General features: G+C 36.9%; 1 protein-coding gene across 1 annotated transcript; it reads right to left on the bottom strand.

The window, feature by feature from the left end:
- Positions 1-2,641: 2,641 nt before the first annotated feature.
- Positions 2,642-20,608, bottom strand: STPG4 (sperm-tail PG-rich repeat containing 4). Its single transcript, XM_039887235.1, has 5 exons — positions 16,289-20,608; positions 14,132-14,191; positions 12,771-13,028; positions 3,689-3,753; positions 2,642-3,471 (listed from the first exon to the last, which is right to left on the bottom strand). The coding sequence occupies exons 1-5, from the start codon at positions 16,364-16,366 to the stop codon at positions 3,402-3,404; spliced, it is 531 nt and encodes a 176-aa protein (XP_039743169.1). The 5' UTR covers positions 16,367-20,608; the 3' UTR covers positions 2,642-3,401.
- Positions 20,609-20,687: the final 79 nt, after the last annotated feature.

Genomic DNA, 20,687 nt, shown 5'->3' with positions numbered 1-20,687 from the left:
AGGAGCAGCAGATTTATAAAGTTCCTACCAGTTCTAAGAATCCTTAACAGTTCTGTGACTATGATGCTAATTTTTAGACCGAATGATAAAATTTAAACCGAATTATCATTCTAAGCTGAATAAAATCAATCAAAATAGTTTTTCAGATAAAGGCTGAATGGCATATTATAATAGACTAAGGAGTAATGCATTTATCTCAAGAAGGTTTGAGATAATGTTCTAGCAAGCATCATTTCTTTATCATACTCACACTGCACGCCACCATCTCCCACTGCTAGCATCAAAAGAGTTTGTTCTCTAAAGTATACAAATTCGTGGATCTGAACCAAACCCATAAGTTTGTTCTAGGAATGCATGTTTAAGACAGCCCTGGGCTATTTCTTTGTCTTGGAACATTTTTCATGAAAGTAGTCTTTTCACTTTGTTGAAGGACAGGATGTTCCAAATCAGTGAATCACTTTTGTTTATAAAATGGAATAGATGAGGTGACATCAATGAAAATGGCGGAATAAGGATCTCCAAAAATCTTTTTCTCCATAAAAGCCATGAGAACAAAGGCAAAATCAACTGCCTTGTGCTATTTCCCATACCAGGCTAACAGTAAATTATTTTTAGTTGAATCTCTTTACTAAGAGTAAACAAATCCTTAGTAACTCATGGCAGTCATTTAAAGCTTGTATTTCAAAGGAAATACAATATCACCCAGTGGAGAAGAAAAGTGGTGTCTTGACTGCTTACTGCCAAAGCCAACTGCACAATGCATTTATCTCCATTCTTTCCTTATCAAATAAAACAGGCATAACTATCTTCTTTTCCCCCACACATACACACCTGTATACATGAACATACACACATACACAAAGAGCAAAGAGAAGAGACAACAGCCAACAGAGATAACATGTTTTTGGAAGAAGTGAAACAGTCTGGAATAATGGTACCTGACATGGCATGGCAGGGTGGAGAAAATCAAAGGCTAAGTGCCTGGAGAGGGCGTGCCAACGAGAAGCAGACTGATTCGCTGCACGGACACCAAGGACAGCTCAGGGAGTTTAGCATCAGGCACCTCTGAGGTGGGGGTGAGGGTGGAGCTGAAAGCAGGAGGATTCATTGAACATCTTCTCTCCAGAAGTCAAGTAGCAACCCATCCCACATCCCTGTAGAAAATAGATGGCTTCATTTCTGAGGAGACTGCATCAGATGTCTGGACTCAGGAGCCCCAGGCACTGTGAGGACAGGGGCCTTTAGTGAAGATTAAGTGAACGTCTACCTTACAAATAGTGAGAGCCCCATCCGCTCCTAGCCCCTTATCCCACTCAGTTCCCAGAACATTGACAACTGGCTTATAACCCAGGCAGGAGGCTGAGGGGGCATTCAGAAGCAACTAATGGGTCAAAGAGAAAAGGTCTACAGATACAAACATTTATGGTCTACTGAAAGGAAAAACCTGGTCCTCACCCCATCCATCCACTGTGAAACCCACCTGGAAATAATCTCCACCTATATTAGCTTCCTGTGGCTACTGTAACAAATTACCATATATTTGGTGTCTTAAAACAGCAGAATTATATTCTCTCATAGTTCTGGAGGCCTGAAGTAAAAAAAAATCAGTTTCATTGGACTGAAATCAAAGTGTCACTAGGGCCTTTCTCCCTCTGGAGGCTCCAGGAATAAATCCTTTCCATGCCTCTTGCAGCTTTTGATGGCAGCTGCCTTCCTTGGCTTGTGGCCACATCACTCCAATCTCTGACTCCGTGGTCACATTGCCTTCTCCTCCCTTCTCAAATCTCTCTCTGCCTCTCTCTTACAAGGTCACTTGCAATTGCATTTAGGGCCCACCAGATAATACAGGATAATTTCTACATCTCAATATACTTAATATAATCACATCTGCAAAGTTTCTGCCATATAAGGAAACATTTATAGATTCTGGGGATTAGGACATGGAAATACCTTCGGGGACCTACCATATTTAACCTACCATACCACCCCCACACAGAAAGTTTTTAACCAGTCTTTTAGTTTCTCACTTAAGTGTTAATGACATCAAAATTTTTTCACCTTTATTGGATATCCGAATTTCTTGTTTTACAAATTGTCCATTCATGGCCTTTATCTGTTTTACTTTCTACTGGTGTTTTTCCTACAGATTAAGAGAATTTTAGACAAGGCCATTAGCCCTTGAACTGCCGTGTATGTTGTAAATATTTTTGCTAATTTGCATTTGCCTATGAATTTGTTTACAGTTTTCTAATACACACAAAAAAATTTTAATGTTATATAATCAAATCTAATACTTCTTTTCCTTTGCAATTCGTCCATTGCTATTATATCAGAAAACCTGCCTTATCCTAAAATTAGATATGTGCTAATATATTTTCTCCTGGTTTTATGGTTTTATGTTTTCTAAAGTACTGAATTCTTTACATGGAATTTATTTTAATATGTGGTATGAGAAAAATCCAACTTGCTTATTCTAAGTTATTTAAACAAGTATTAAGCACAAAATATCTTTTCCTTTCTCTACTGATCTGTCATACCATCTTTATCAAATATATAAATCTTATATATTCCAGGGTCTGTTTCTGAACTCAGTTATCTTAATCCCTCTTTCAGATGTTCGATGTATATCTTTTCTCCCCTCTGAGTTTCTAGTTACAAATAAATAACCATAGTCTATCAAATCATCCCAAAATAATTTCATATTTTCTCATTCTTTCTAAATATTTATATAATTATTTATCTCGTGGTATCTTACTGGTCACTTATCTAAAAGAATTCATTTTTATCATAACACATGTACATGTATTTGAAAATTTTTAGAAACAGGAAAGCATTTTCACATTTTTAAAAGAAAAGAACTTAGAGATATCTTTCCTCTTTGTTGTTAATACAATGATTTATTTAATATCTCTGATGATTTTATTAATTAGTTAATTCAATAAATAATACATGCTAGCCATTTTTCTAGGTTCTAGGTATACAGGACAAAAACTGACAAAAATCCCAACCATCATGAAGCTTACATTCTAGTAGAGGAGACAGATAAAAATGGGATAGGTAAAAATTTTAATGCAGTAAGTGTATCAGTGATGAGCGCTATGGAGAAAAATAAATCGAAGAAGCAGGGTAGAAACAGGAAAATCTGAACAGGTGACTAGGGATGACTGAGAAGCTGGTATGAGTCAAGACCTAGAGAAAGTAAAGGACCCTTTACTTTTCTTCTGTAAATTGACACACACATTGAAATCCCTGGTATATCTTCAGGTATACTTTAAGTATATCTTAAATCAATTACATAATCATTCATTGCTTACCTACTATGATGAGCAAAACGTTAATCTCGACATATCAGAAGGAATCACTACATATTTTAAATATCAAATTCATCATGAGTTAACTGCCTACAATATACTTACAGGAGTGAAGCAGCTTGTTGGAAATCTTTGAACTGTAGAACGAAATACAAAGCTCCTATATTAAAAAAAAAAAGATATGATTTTCTAAATTTATTTTTTATGTGAGGATCTTTGTTAATTTATTCCCCATCTCTCATTAAATATTTTAAAGTGCTAAGCTAGATGTGATGGGCATAAGTGAGGTTTAAAAGCCATTAGTATTGGTTGTTAAGCATGTAAATAGAAAAGCATGAGTGAAATTATTAAAAGCAACTCAATAAGTATATAATTACCTGGAAGCGTACTTGGGAACTGGTGCAGGAAGTAGATCATATTGCCCTGGTGAAAGCTTAACTGACTACATAGAATGGACAAGGACACCAATAATAGATTAATACAGGTCTTAAACTCACTTCATTTTATTATCTGTCATTCATAATTTTATTTTATGACCATACATTATATAATTTATTCTCTATTTTAATAGTAGAAAAGGTACATTTTCAAAGGTGGAGCTTCAAAACAGTCCACAGATATTTACTTTCCATGGTGAATTTTATGACCATATGCCTGAAATAATGTATTGAAAAATGCTATACAATTGATCATATCGTAAATGTACTAGATTCAACAAATCGATTTTACCATGATCGAGTGAGCCTGCTCTGTGGGTAAAGAACTGCACTAGATGTGGTAGGGAAGAGATATGGTCCCTGACCAGCAGAAGTGAGAAGGCATATACATAAACAATTCTAATATAAAACAATATAACCAATGCAAAAAACAGATTAGAGATTTGAGAAGTAGGGAGAGATTAAAACTAACTAGGTGGCCCACAGCTAACATCACATTAATCAACAATGAAAAGCTAAAAGCTCTTCCTCTAAGATCAGGAACAGGACAATGGTGCCCATCCTGCTCCATTCCTATTCAGCATAGCACTGGAAGTTCTAGCCAGAGTACTTAGGCAAGAAAAAAAGAAATAAAAGGCATCCAAATTGGAAACCAAGAAGTAAAATTGAACCTGTTTTCAGAAGACATGATCTTATATGTAAAAAACCCTAAAGACTCCACCAAAAAAAACTGTTAGAACTAATCAATAAATGCAGTAAAGTTACAAGATAAAAAAAAAAACATTAAAAAATCAGTTGAAGGACCTGAATATAAGACTTGAAACAATAAAATGCATAGAAGAAAACAAAGGAACTAAACTAAAGGACCTTGGGCTTAAAGAGGATTTTATGAATTTGACCTCAAAGGCAAGAGAAGAAAGAGCAAAAATAAATAAATGAGACTACATCATACTAAAAAGCTTCTGTTTAGCAAAAGAAACCATCAACAAAGTAAAGAGACAACCGTCCAAATGGGAAAATATATTTGCAAGCAACACCTCTGATAAGGGCCTAATATCCAAAATATACAAAGAACTCATATGACTCAATAACAACGAAAAAAAACAAACAATCCAATCAAAAAATGGGCAGAGGACCTGAACAGACACTTCTCCCCAGAGGGCATAGAAATGGCCAACAAATATTTGAAAAGATGCCAACATCGCTAGCTATTAGGGAAATGCAAATCAAAACTACAGTGAGATACCATCTCACACCTGTTAGAATGACTATAATCAAAACAACAAGTAATAACAAATGTTGGAGAGGATGAATTAATATTATTAAAATATCTATGCTACTCAAAGCAGTCTACAGATACAGTGAAATGCCTATTAAATTTCCAATAGCTTTTTTCATATAGGAAAAAAATATCTTAAAATTGATATGGAACCACAAAAGACCCTAAAGTCAAAGCAATCTTAAAAAGAAGAAAAAAGCTTGAGCATCACACTTCCAGATTTCAGATTATGGTACAAAGCTATAGTAATCAAAACAATATGATACCAATATAAAAACAAACACATAGACCAAGGGAACAGAATACAGAGTCCAGAAATAAACCCACACATATACAGTCAACTAATCTTTGACAAGGGCACCCAAGAATACATAATGGGGAAAGGACATAAATAAATGGCATTGGGGAAACTGGATATCCACAAGCCAAAGAATGAAACTAGACCTCTCTCTTATACCACTCACAAAAATTAACTCAGAATGGACTGAATACTTAAATGTAAGACCAAAACCATAAAACTCATAGAAGAGAACATAGGGAGGAAAAGCTCCTTGACATTGGTCTTAGTAATAATTTTTTTTGGATGTGACACCAAAAGCACAAACAAAAGCAAAAATAAGCAGGTGGGATAACATCAAAGTAAAAAGCTTCTACATAGCAAAGGAAATAATCAACAAAATGAAAAGGCAGCCTAAGGAATGGGAAAGAGTATTTGCAAACCATATATCTGATAAGGTGTTAATATCTAAAAAATATAAGAAACTCATACAACTCAATAGCAAATCATCATCATCATCATCATCATCATCATCATCATCATCATCCAATTAAATTGGGCAGAAGACCTAAATAGACATTTTTCCAAAGAAGACATTCAAATGGCCAACAGGTACATGAAAAGGTGCTCAACATCACTAGTCACCAAGGAAATTCAAATTGAAGCCACAATGAGATATCACCTCACATCTGTCAGGGTGGCTATTATAAAAAAAAAAAGAGAGATAATAAATATTGGTGAGGATGTGGAGAAAAGAGAACACTTGTGCACTCTTGGGGAATGTAAAATAGTACAGTCATTATGGAAAACAGTATGGAAGTTCTTCAAAATATTAAAAATAGAACTCCCATATGATTCAGCAATTCCACTTCTGGATATATACCCAGAGGAAACAAAATCAGTTTTCTAGAAGATATATCTACACTCCTGTGTTCAATGCAGCATTATTCACAATAGCCAAGCTATGGAAACAACCTAAGGATCCATCAATGGACAAATGCTTATGGATGATAGATAATGAAAATGTGATATATAAATATATATGAACAATAATATAAATATATATTATTATTTAGCCATAAAAAGAAAGGAAATCCTGCCATTTACAACAACATGGATAAACCTGATGGGCATAATGCTAAGTGAAATAAGCCAGACAGAGAGAGACAAATAACATTTTGTATCACTTACACGTGGAATCTAAAAGCTTGTACTCATGAAACAGTAGAATGGTGGTTGCTAGAAACCGGGGTGGGAGGTGGGGGGTTGGAAATGGGTAGATGTTGGTCAAAGAGTACAAAATTTCAGTTATAAGATGAATAAGTTCTAGGGATACAATGTACAGCATGGTGATAATAGTTAATAATACTGTATTGTAACTTGAAATTTCCGAAGATAATAGATCTGTGTTCTCATCAAACACACAAACTGGTAACTATATGAGGTAATGCGTATGTTATTCAGCTTGTGATTGTGGTAATCTTCATAATATATATATATATATATCAAATCATCATATATACAGCTTTGTCAATTATACCTCCATAAAGCTGGGGGAAAATAATTAAATAATCCAACTGGGTGATCTAAAGATGACAAAGACAATGAGATTCGAGTGGGGTTTTAAGGAAAGGACTTCCTTGAGGAGAACAAGGGAGTGTATTCTAAGGAGAAACAATGCAGAAGAGACTTTGTCTTTGCCCACTGTCGAACCTGTTGCAAACTTTCTAGGTGGCTCTGTTGTCCCCGAGTTTATGGCTATTAGCCCAGAGGTACATGAAGTAAGGGAGTGCCAGGAACTGGTAAGCACATAGAGTGGGATATGTAAAGGAAGGGAGGGAGAGAAGGAAGCACGATGAGAAGCCAGAGAAGACTGATTGGACCTCCAGAATTTCCTATGCTGAAGGAAGGAGTTATATCACAAAATCCTGGGAAGACTCCTTCACAAAGTGAACAATCACTCCACCCCCTATTATTTTAAAATCAGATTTAAAAATACAATATCGCCTTTGTTGAAAATGAGGAATCCATATCCTGACATTTTCTTCCATAGGGAAGTTCTGCTATTATATTTTACCCTGCATCTCTCTTTTACATGTTGATATACAGTTTTGATTGTAGAGGCAGGTTTTTCTGAATATAGCAAAAATGGTAAATACAAATTTTATGATGAAATACACACATTGTCCTGATGCACCTGTGCCTTGTTCATTGCTCACTTGACTTAATAAACACCCCCCAAAATGGGTATTTTTTTTATCCTATTGCAGAAGCACAGATATGTATTTTAAACAAGGGGCTTTTTGGGGGGTCACGAATTCCTGTTTCTTAATTTTGATGATGGTCACATGGGTGCTTGCTTTCTATTTACATTAAACCCTGCATATATGCTTTATGCTCCTTGTTCTTGTGTTCTCACATGCTCTCTTTCTCTCCCTCATGTACATATACACACATACACAGAAGGAAAAAGAAAAAAGAGAACTGAAAAGTGAAAAAGAAAAAAAAAGCCCTTAAAGCAGTTGTTTATTCATCTATAGTCAGCAACCACATAAGATTTTTGCAATAAAGTATACATGAAAAAACTCTTAGACACCATTAGTCTAAAAAAGAATATTGGTTACCCGTAGTTTCTGTGTTTGTCCTACTTTACTTGGTCATTCTTTGCTATTTAATATAACTGAAATAGGACTTTTTTCCATAAAGTCGTTAATAGTCAGCTGCCTTATGTAAGAAACTGTTTCTCTGCACATTGCAGAACTTGTTGCAAACTATCTGGGTGGCTCCATTGTCTTTGGAGATTTTATATATACATATACATTTTCCTAATTTCTACATATGTGGCTCAGTTCTTCATTTATAACGTAAGGCTCAGAGAATCTAGACAGCGTGCCCACACAAAAAAACCTGATTCCAGTTAATTAATGTTTCAGTCCCTGTTGATTAAGTAATCAGAAATCTTGCAATTGCTCGGAGTCATACAATATGACAGGATGATATTAGTGTGGATACTTAATTCAGTTGTGTTGCACTAATACCATCAATGTCGGAAAACTGGAGTAAAATCAACCCTACTTATTAGGCTCTTGGTATGACAATGTTTTGAGAACCCAGATCCATAAATAGGTAGGACAGAAAGAAACAGATTTTTTCACTGCTTTAGAAGCCCTGCCAGAATAATCATACAGCAAGTGCAGCCAAAGGGCTGGTAGGTGCAATATTTTTAGGTACTATTGGTAGAAATTTCAAGTGTAACTTCTCTCTGAGATGTCAAGTCTGTTGTGTCATATGGAAGTATCTCTGCTCAGATTTCTTTATGGTCTGAGAAATAGACAACGTAAGACTTTCTCAGAAAGAAGCCTACCTAACGATACTAATGATATTGTTCTTAATTTTATTAATAGCTTTTAATTTTCATCAGCTCCAAGTGAAATAAGAACTACAAGTGAGTCCCAGTCCTTGAGATAAGTTCTCTGTTCATCTTTCAAAATCCATTTTCATTTGCCACTCTCTTGACAAATTTGCATGTGGCAATTACTGCTTTGCCCTGCACTTGCTCTTTGAGAATTCAGCCTCAAAAATATCTGCTAAATGAACCAACTATGAGGGCCCCCTTTTTTTTTTCATTTAAATGCACAATGAATTGCTCCATCTTCTCTTTGTTTTGCTCTTCATTATCCCGACATTTAAGTTGAGTTCCCGCAGTATTACTTGCCAGACCCTTCTTGGGCACCAAGTTTCTCTCTAACAATACCTTGCTTAGTGAAAAACCATCCTGTCGAAAATCCCTTCAGTTGTTATTTTACCATGGAGCACTTTGCGCATTAACTTGTCTTCTGAGATATCATCATCACAGCTATAAACACAGCTAAGAAAGATCAATGAACTGGCAAGATGCAGTGCAAATGCACTGAGGTGGGAGTGGGAGTGGCAGACTGGGGAAGCATCCAAGAGGCCAGTGGGGCAGGAAGAGAAAGTGAGAGGGAGTAGTAAGAGATGAGGCCTGGAATGAAGCCAGTTCACATTAGAACTGCTGACCCTGAGAACCACCACTCAGAGATATCACGCCTACTTTTGAAAAGCTTTAAACCCAGTGGTTCCCAAGGGGTACAGGGGTGCCGCCAGGGGGCATTAGGCAAGTCTGGAGACAATTTTGTTTTTTTAAAACTGGGGGGTGGGGGGGGATAGAATGGCATCTAATTAGTTAATGGCATCTAATTATCCAGGAAGTAGCCAAAAATCCTATAAAGCCCAAGATGGTTGCCCCACACACAACAAAGAATTATCCTGTCCAAAATGTCAATAGTGCCAAGGTTGAGAAACCCTGAATTAGACATACAAGCAGAGAAGTAAAAAAGGTAGTTGGATATACAAGCCTGGACCCAGAAACACATTTGTAAATTATAAACAAATATGTGATGTTCAAAGCCTTGACTCCAAATGAGATCACCAAGGGCAAGAGTGTAGATGAGGAAGAGGTGTGAGTGCCTGGGGCGCTCCAAAAAGAGATCAGGGAGAAGGAGCTTAACCAGCAAACAGCTAAGAAGAGAAAACAAAAATGAGGATTGAGGAAAAGGTGTCAAGGGTTGGAAAGAGAGGTGATGTGAGATAAAGCCACTCGGGAGAGTGGGAGAGTAAACAGACTCGGGAAGTCCATTCACTGCCCAGTGAGGTGAAGAATGTAAAATCAGACGAGTCATTCAGCTACATGGATGCAGGTACAAAGTTCCCAAAGAGTTAGATTTAACCAAGGTTGTGGCTTTGTCAAACAAGTCATATGTGCCATCAGGGACAAGGGAATTGAGGATGTATGCAGGCAGTAACTCTGATCATTCATTATACAATTTAAGCTTTGCAAGGAGGGAAAACATAGTAAAGTTGAGAAGCAGTGAAAAGGTGATAGGGTCAATGGATTATAGATCAGGGAAAACAGAACAATTGTTAGGGCTGGGAAACCAGAGTAATAGAGGCAAAAGATTAGGAGTAATCAGTGGGGTGCATGCAGTTGAGATTATGGAGGGTTGAAATGATTGGTCTTGAAAAAAATCTAAGGAGTGAGTGGCTAACATAGAGGAGAGTTCAAGAAACTGAGAAGTGAGATCGTTGCAAGTTCATGTACATGTGTACTGAAATTATGACAAGAGTAGTGGAAAGAGTGACAAGGAACGAAGGGAGCTAAAATCATCCAGAAATAAGGGGAATAACCCCAGGGTTAGTGGATGACTGAAACATTGGGGAAAAGGCACGTCACAAAACTATATGTACGGAGACAGATGGTCCCATTTTCACACATAGAGTCTACAATAAAAATGTATTTTTTCTCTGATAAGAAATTATTGTAAAAATTATAGGGCTATCTCAAATACTCTTTGTAAAGAGCCAGATATAGATGAGTATATACATACACCCACACATATTCAAATATACGTATATATGTGTATATACGTAATAAGATTCTTTGATACAAATTTTCTAGTTGAGTTACATGCTTCAGAATAAAGATGTTAAAAATAGTAAAAACTTTTACAAATAATAAACAGCTCTAATGAGAGAATATTCTATTTAAAATTATGAAGCTTGAGACTGTTGTTCTATTTTAATTAAGTAGCAATAATGTATACAATAGCTACTTCAAATTCAAATTATTTTACTGAGTTCTGTTATTAAAAAACCAGAATTATCAATTTTATTAGTGAGTAAACAGTGTTACATCTAAGTATCTCTCCTATTATGAACATAATACCTTTGAAATAGAAAATTAAGAAAACATTTCATTTTTCCAGTTTCTGGAGTTCAATCCTTTGTGGGAGGTGGGGAGAAAGGGGAGAAAGAAAAAAAGAAACAGGAAAAGTATGTTTTCAGAAGGTTTTGATCCATCTCTCTGAGTAAGCCAAATTCTTTTGGTCTTTTAAAGCTTTAAATTTTGCCTAATCCCAACGTCCTGTGTTTTCTCCTTTCAACAGTGGGTCTTGGCCTACCCTCAGAAACCCCTAAAAGCAAGAAACGATTCCACATGGAGCATGGTAACCTGATACCAAGCCATAAGTCTAAGTAAAATTTAGTGTTTGTATTCATTCTCTGAAGCAAGCAGGATAGGATTTACCCAGTGAACTTTTATCATTCTGTCCTCTTACAAGCTATTAATTTGCAAAGCAGTAGGAAGAGTCTACATGTTAGATGCAACATGTGCTCATCCTACGGAAAAATTTCTTGTCTATCCTCATAACCATAAGCACTTGTATTTAACTTTCAGATGCAATGCATTTCTTCTCAGTTTATCACAACGATATTCTGATAAGGTTGGTACTATTACTAGCTTCTTTAAATGGGAGATATTAAAGCCCAAAGTCCCAAGTAACAAAGTCCAATTTACAACCCAGTCCCTTGAACAGGCCCTTTACAATGCTATGCCCCTCCCTCAAGACACAACTCGGGTTCTACCTGTCCAGCCCTTGCCCCTTATTCATGTACAGAGGCACAGGGCAGACTGCAAAGAGCACCGAATTTGGGCTCAGAAGCCCTCATTTAAAAGTACTACCTCCCCTCCTTATTAGCTATGTACCTCTGAACAAATTACTTCGTTTCTATTTATCTCAGCTACCTTGCATGTAAAACCGGGATAACATTTGTTCTGCCTATTTCAGAATGCTTCGGAAGAACTCCTAAGAGAATATATGTGGAAGCTCACAGTAAACTATTAAGAGCCACATAAACGTCATGTATTATTCAAGGTCCAGCTTGATTTCTACTTTATCCAGGGAAACTTCCAGCCTTTCAATTCAGCCCACACTGAACTCTCCCCTGGCATTTCCTGCTACACTATTTATCTCAGCATTTGAAATATTTGCTGTTGTATTGTTACTTACATATTTCCAAGTCAAGAAAAGCTTCCCTCCACAGAGCCTAGCACAGAGCTGTAAGGACAGCAGTACTCTATATTATCGATGTCATAAATGAACTGGTGGAACTGAGAGTAGAATCTTACCCTCCTGGTACCACAGTGCTCATTTCTACAAGAAATTTTGGAAGAAGCTTCCCTATGGTATATAGTTATAGTCACACTCTATCTAATAAGGGCTCTACTTACCAAAAGGCAGAGTTTTCTCTTTAAAAGAAGAGGGTATACCATATAAACTTCTTGAAGAGACCAGAAGTATGGCCCAGTCACGGATAAGATACCAGAGTTACCTCCAGCTGGGAGAATCCTGTCAAGAGTCCCCCAAGAGGGAACATTCCATCCCCTCCCCGCATCCTTTCCTTGGATTAAGGAGGCCTCACAGGGAGAAAAAAACTCTTGCTGTACATATTTGCAAATTAAGCAGCACTTCTTTGATGCCTGTAGAAAATCAGGCATCCTAAAGGTCTTTAATTTCTTCTGGAGAAGATACACTCTAAATACACAGAACATTTTCCCCAGGGCTCTTGGTAACTTTCCCACAAAAACCTAGCTGCTAGTAGTGCTTTACCTGATCTTTGTAAACCAGTGTGCTGGGGCTTGACCGCGGTTTGTCTTTAAATGAGTAAGTGGCCACTTGCTTCTTCAACAAGTCCAGGAAGTCAGGAGGCATGTACTGGGGAAGGTCATTTAAGACTGGATTGTTTCTTTGCACAAGAGGTGGTTTTTTTCTTCCTTCATTTTTAAAATTGTAGGTTGCTGCCACTGGATTTGATAGGGAGTCTTCAATAAAAGTTTTCAAGTGGTAAGTGCCAGGGATAGGAGTATTCTGTGGAAAATTGACATCATTTTTCAGATCAATGTGTAAACTGTTAACATCTTCTAAAGCAGCATTCTTGGAAGGATCACACCTGTTTGTTTTAAAGTTTAATAAAATTCTATCAAATATAGTAAACACTCTGGACACAACAGTATTTCAAGACAATCATGATTATTTCCTTTCTGAAACAATTGCTGAATTATAGTATATGGGTTATGACCATAGTTGAAGTTTTAACTTCTTAAAAAGTTAAAGATCAAAGATACTTAAACTTGAGATTCAATTTGACTATATATCTCAAGCCTCTAGTGAGACCATTCAGGATGTTTCTCGACTAAATAAAAGTTATCCTACTTCTGCTTAGTAGATGCTACATGTTTCTGTCTAGCCCTCAAGTGGGAAGCTACAGGATAGTAACGTGAGACTGAGGATGAACTGGCAGAACATATGATCTAATTAGTCCAATAAGGGGTGGGGTACTTTCCAATCCCAACCACAATGTGGCTGAATGGCCAGAACTGTAAGTTTAGTCACTGCTGCTTTTGTGGCCATCTTTCCACTGAGTGATCATCTCAGTTCTACCATTAAAATGAGTTCAAATCCAAGAAGGCTTTGGCCTACGGGGACCCTCTGTTATTGAAGGATGAGGATAGAAAAATATTTCTGCAATATAGAGGGAATCTCCTAGTCATTTTACTTTCATATATCACCACCTTGAATTTTATACACTAACCATGTTAATTAACAAAAATAATCATAGGCTCTAGCCATGCCATCTAAGATAAAAACAGAAAACCAAAAACCTCTCCAGAATGTATGCTGTTTCTTCCTTGTGTAATCTCACCAAGGTCATAAACTAGGTTGATCTTATTTAGATATTCTGTAAAGCAACTAGATTTCTAGAGTTGTTTTACTTTTCTAAGCTTTTATTTTTAAATTCAAAACTTAGTTTTCTCATTTATATGCTAATACTAAAGTTATAATTGTGAAATACAGCCCACTGTTTCCTTACAATTAAGTGTTAGTGACTTAAAAGGCAAGATTGATTAAAACATTAATGGGTCAACAATCATTTGAATAAATTATTCAAATGAAAATGAAAATGTACATACTGTTAATGCTATTCTCCACCATCCTTCTCTTTCAAAAGATGATGTCTTCCGGATTGGCTTCTATTAAAAAACATAAAATGTGCTTATTCATTTGACAGGTGATCTCTGTAAGTTAAATATAATTTATAAAATATTTACTTGATGAAATGAATACTTGCACCAAATTAGTCAGCCTGAATTAAAATACAAGCTACATAATAAATTTTGCCTGTAATATTTCTTAAATTGCTATTTTGTGATTTAAAGTGCTTTTTAAATATCTAAATTCCTTTTGAAAAAATTAGAGTAATAAACATCCCCATCGCACAGAGATTTCATAAAGATAATTAGATGTGACAAATTTTGGTGTTCTTGGGAAGAAGAGTCTTGTAAATCCAAAATTGTATTATTATAATTGTTATTAAGATTTATGGCTCGATCCTTTTGTCTCCTTTAGTGGGTGAAGAGAGCTCATTCTCAGATGAGGATGAACTGGGAGAGATGGCAGATTTTGGTGTTGTGGGCTATACAGATATTATGTCTTTAGATGTTGCTTTAGAAAACCTAAATATAAAAGAGAGTAATAAAGATGACATTCCCAATTGTAGACAATGTCTTCTGTGCTGTATTTGTTGAAGGAAGTGGACAACAACTATCTTGGGTTTGGTGATTGTAATTGCAGCTGTCACTCTTGTCACATTGTGAACATTCAAAAGGAAGAGGGAAAATCCAAATGATAATCACTTCCACTAATTTTTACTTTTAGCAGGTGAATGTAGGGAGCAGTGCAGGGGTGATCTCTGCTTCCTGCACCTTGAGTCAGAATGATAGAGTAGCCAGACTTGGGCTTGATTCCAGCTCTGCCACTTACTAATTAAGAGCACTAGGCAAATTACTTACCCCTTATTAGACCCAGCTTCCTCTTGGGATTATAAAAAGAAGGCATACCAGGGTTGGCATGAGAATGAGACATTGTACATATAAACACTTGAGACCACAACCAGTCCTTAATAATAAAGGGCAGTTTTTATTTTTAACATCTCGTCTGCCAAGTTAAGAAGCAGAATATTTTGGAATTCTTCAGTTTCCAAGGATGCTCCTGTCTTCCACAATACGTTCCCCATACTTATTTATTATTATTCCACATTTATTTCAGCCTCAAACTGTCAACAGAACAGTTGTTCGGTTTTCCCCTTTTGTGCTATTCCCACTAGGTAAAGTCATTAAAATATTGACTTCTACTTTCATTTATATAATGCTTTTGTTATTAGTATGAAACTGCATAAACAAAGCAACAGTGCATTAAAAAATAATAATCTAATCAGCAAACTGATATAATTCATTATTATGGTCTAGCAATTTACATCCACTCTACTTACGAGTACCTCTGGCTTTAGTTTTACATGAAATATGTTCATTTCTCTAAAAAACATTTTTTTCATATATATTGTTTGAATTTCTTCCTGTACATTCCCTTTATTAGATTTATATTGAATATTCTCAGTGGCACATTCATAGTCACAGAAATCTAACTTTCTCAGGCAGGTCAGGACAGGTCTCCCACCTCTACCTGGGCCAGGAAAATGTGGTGGGAAGGAGAAGGGAGGAGTAAACATGATACATCTAAAAGAAGGTTAATAGGCAGCTGCTGTTTTGTTTTGCCCAAGGCAGGTGATCTAAACTCCACCCCTCTACCACTTCAAATTCACTTCGGGGGTGAATCACTTTACAAAAGGTAGGCTAAATTTAAAAAGTAAACAAAGATAGTTTAAAATATTTTATAAATTCTAAACTAAGAAGCGGGCCAAAAACCAAAAAACAAAAACAAAAAAACCCATGCCTGATCACTAATGAAGGAAAAACCCATTATCTCGACAGGCGGGAAAATGAAAGGAAACTAATCACCCTATTAAAACAGTTGTCCAGAACAATTAGTAGTAGGAAAGGGGAACAGGAAGAACAAGCGAGTAGTAGTAGCAAGGGAAGAGAAAATAAATGAAGTAGAGCTCGAATAAAGATCAGAAGAAAGGACTACAGGTGGTGAGGACAGAGAGAGAAAGGTAGAAAGAGAGAGCCGGAGGGGCAAAAGGGCTCGGGATTAGAAAAAGGTGGAATTTTTGGCGGAGGAGCCTGGCGAGGGGAACGGTAGTTAAGGGCTCCGGGGGAGGACGGTGGTACCGAGGTCATGACCACTGAACCACCATGCCCCACATCTTCCCTTACTGTGGTGGTGATGGAGATTACGGACTGGTCCATGGCGGCAACCTCGCTCCCTAGGCCGAGGCTGGTGTCCTGGTCACCAGGAGGTGCCTCGGCCCGCCGGCTCAGCGGCTCCTGAGCGTGTGCCGGGGACCCGCCCAGTGTCTCCGGTGGTGGGGGAAGGGAAGCGGGCGCACACTTTGAAGCCTCGCGTTTACCCTCGCGCAGAGAAATTCGTTCAGATGGTCACGCAGGTCAGGCACACGTGTGGAGTCACCAGAAAGTCCTCAGGTAAGTACCCGCACCAAGGGAGGCTTTTAAAAGCAGTTTGTAAGGTCTTGACAGAACCATAATCTTCAACAGCCCTTCCCAAATCACCACCAATCCCACACCCCCAAGGAAGGGGGACAGTATGCTTGGTAGGCACATTGTTTTTAGTAAAAATCAGCCTTAGGCCCCACTTTCTAAGATTGTTTCTGAGCTCCTCCAGATGGAAATTCTATAGGTGTCACTTCTCTTGACTGATTTGAGAAGTGGGGTGAGCACTAAATCAACAGGCTTCACTGTGAAACCAGACCACTCTTTCCTATCTGTATAGACCTTTTCACCATTCAACCTCTCATGGCTGTAGCATCTCAACCTATTAAAATTCTCATCATTAAAAACGAACCCTCTTCTAAACCTTAATTCCATTTTATAGAGTACTTGCTGTTCCAGATATTTTACATGCATTAATTTATCCTTCCCAACCCTGTGAAGTAGGTTTAATCCCATTTTGTGGATGAAGAGGCTTCCTTGGACACTTTAGCCGTTGACAGTATCATACAGCAGTGGCAGAGGTAGAGTTCAAATCCAGGTCTGACTCCAGCACTCCAATGTCCCAACCACCATGAAGTTTCTGCTTTCACCAACTTTCAAGAGTAGTGTGCCGTGAATGCACCCGACCTAATCTCGGAAGCTTAAGCAGGGTTGGGCCTGGTTAGTACTAGGATGGGAGATCGCCTTGGAATACCAGGCCCTGTAGGTTTTAAAAAAATAAATAGAAATGACCGAGTTTATATGAATTAAAAAAAAGAAAAAAAAAAAAAGGTAGCGTGGACTCAGTCCTTCCCTGGCCTCCCATTTTTTCGTAGAACCATCTTGACATGTACACACACCTTTCCACTAACATTGCACTTGATATTAGCCAGTGATCCAATTGCCAAATACGGTGGGGATTTATCAGTTCTTAACAAATGACCTTCATTTGTCAATGTGGCATTGATCACTCCTTTATTCTTGAATCTCTTGCCTTCCTTGACTACCAAGATTTGAACTTTGGCTGTTTGGTATGATTTATTGTGCTGCTTTGTCTAAAAGGTGACCATAAATTGGTACTTACCCACAGGTGGCAATTTTTGAGATTAACTAGAGTGAAATGTTTGGAACTATGTCTGGCACAATACATTCAGTATACATGGACTATCACTGCCTTTAGGACGAAAGCAAAATTCACAATCCAACCCACTCTCCTTTCCCTCATGCTCCGATGTATTGGAATTGACCTTTGAATTATGGCAAGGTTAGGGGTGCCAACACCCAAGCTGTCGAAAATTCGTAACTTTTGACTCCCCAAAACCTTAAATAGTCCCTAGGTATCCATGAGATCCTGGTTCTAGGACCTCACACAAATACCAAGATCCTCAAGTGCTTAAGTCTTATATAAAATAGCTTAGACCAATGCATATAATCGGCCCTCTGTGGGTGAGAAACCCAGGAATATGGAAAGCCGACTATATTTAGTTTTTAAAAAATATAGGTAAGTAGACCCATGCAGTTCAAACCCATTTTTCAAGGGTCAATTGTACTTGCAAACTCGAAACATGCCATCTACACACTTCCAAGGTCTCCCCATACACTAGCCTTTGACAGCCTGGTAAACCTAAAGGGTCAACTCCAAGAAATCCTCCTAGGCATAATAATCCCTCATAGCCCAGAGGACCCTGTGCCTATCTGTTGGAGAACTCATTTTGATAAATCATTCCTAATTTTAAACATATCCAGAACAAGTATTTGTCTTAATTCTGAGCCTTTTAAACACAATTAAAATATTTGTTGAATAAATGAATGACCAGTTTTCCTCTCTATAAATAAAATCAGAGGATGGGCTCCTACAGCAGTGCCTCTCAAAAATTAAATGTGCATAGAAAACATCTGGAGATTTTGTTAAAATACGGATTCTGATTCAGATTCTGGGCAGGGCCTAAGATTTTGCATTTCCAACAAGCTCTCGGATGATTCTGTGGGCAACTTTTTGAGCAAGAGACTAGAGGATTCCATTTAATTTCTCAAAATACTGGGATTATTCTAAATTCGTTTAACACTGCCTTAAAAAAAAAAAAATAGGCACCAGGTTTGAATCAAGAACTGAAATTATAAGGCCAAGAGGCACTGTACCTCATTTCATTTTCTTATTTTGGCTGAGCCTGTGAACTGGCTCAGCAGACTAGGGACTGGTACCCAAGAGACTAAAAGAGTGTGATGAAAGGTACAGAGAAGTCCAGAAACCCATACAAGGTGTGAAACAGAAGGGAAGGGAACATCTAGATGAGAAAATAGATTGAGTATCTCAAAAATAGAAACAGCATGGGTCAATGATTTCAAGGACTTTACCAATAAAACAGAATAAGCATGTAGGATAAACAAAATGTCCTCCTAAGAAAACACTGTCTTAAACAGTAGTACTGAGAAGAGTTAAAATTTTTTCAGGTTATCATTAATAGCAGTTTAAAAGGTGGGGAAGGCATCTCTCTTTAAGAATACTAAGAATTTAAGAATACACTAAGTAGAGCTCAACAGTGCCTATGCTATGCATCGGCTCTTTAATAAAAATTACATCCTAGAATCATTAACTGAATTCAGTTTTTGTTACAATTATTTGAGAGCAAACATATAGTATTGATAAAAGAATTATCAATAACCACAATCCTAATATAAAAAAAGTAACATGGTTAAAATTTGAAGATAAGGTTTTAAAATTTAGTCCTGGGTTTGAAGATTATGTTGCATAAGCAGTAGAACTGAGATTTGAACCTAGCTCAGTATGTGCTCAGTTACCAAAAAAAAACTGTTTATACTTCAATTTCCTATAAAAACATAATGCTTGCTTACTGTCTCTTTTGTAAAATTATAAGAAAATCACCCATTAATATGACACACGAAGAGTATCCCCAAAACGTGTTTCTCCTTCCACCATAACAAACTTCAAACTGGGAAAACACCGAGATTAACTTTGCTCAATCCCATTTTACAAGGTCATACTGGTTTAACAGGGTAACATCAATCGAACACTTATTGCAAATACCAAGGACTACGCTAAGTGCTTTACCTTTTATTATTGTAAAGCCAAGTTAGAAACCAGTTGGGTAAATTCTACCCAATTTTACAGGTATAACAGGCTTGGATGAGCTCTTCAAGCTTATTCACACCAATAATCTAAAATACCGCAATAAAATGCCAAAGGCTATGTGCCTCAGCCAGACACATGAATCTTCCACCAAATACCTCATTTGGCCTCCTTTTGACTAAACTCTTACATCTAATGAAGGTCCATTTAATTGATTTGCCTGTGTAAAATATTGTTAGATTTTCAATGCCTCTAACTTCCCTTATCCTATCTAAAACATACTTATCACTCTTCCTTTACTAACCATCCAGGTTTTCTATTTTCTAGTAGACTAACAGTGGTATAAAATTAGTCAAAAACAGGCAATAACCTGCCAAATTACTCTCTGAAAATTAAAACCTTGTGGCTATAATAATCAGGTAACAATTATACTTAATGTTTTAATCTTGGCTATAGTTTGCTATGAAATTTCTCATTATTTAAAAAAACAACAGAAACTCTGACAACCACCTTTTGAGTGTTTTAAATAATAGAAAAAGCACTGGTTTAGAAGCAAGCAAAAACTAAAAGTTTTAGTGCTATTCCACTCCTAAAGATACTTTTTTTGGTAAAATGTATTGCAGACAAGCAAGCACAACTGAAAATTCTCTGCCTTGTGGTAGAATTAAAAAGCACTATGAGTAAAAACATTAATAGAGGTAAAAACAAAATAAGCTTCCCTCCCTAGATTTAGATTGTTGTTTTCTCAATACAAACATTTAGAAAAATAATTGCATGGCTGAAGTCAATACTGACAAACAGATGCCATAGCTGAAAAAGATATTTAAAAGGTACGAAGCACTAAAACACCTACCGTGTGCCAGTCTATTCTAGGTACAACTTAACAAAAGGTTTTTATCTTTCACTTAAACCTTCTGAAGAAAGTATAATTTAAAAACTAAACAAAATCTTGACGAGTCAAAAAAAGACTTATCTAAATTATACCAAGTAGAA

The sequence above is a fragment of the Pteropus medius genome, unplaced genomic scaffold, assembly GCF_902729225.1.
Source record: "Pteropus medius unplaced genomic scaffold, Ma_sr-lr_union100, whole genome shotgun sequence".
In the NCBI taxonomy this organism is placed as follows: Eukaryota; Metazoa; Chordata; class Mammalia; order Chiroptera; family Pteropodidae; genus Pteropus; species Pteropus medius.
This window is presented reverse-complemented; position numbering and strand designations above follow the sequence as displayed.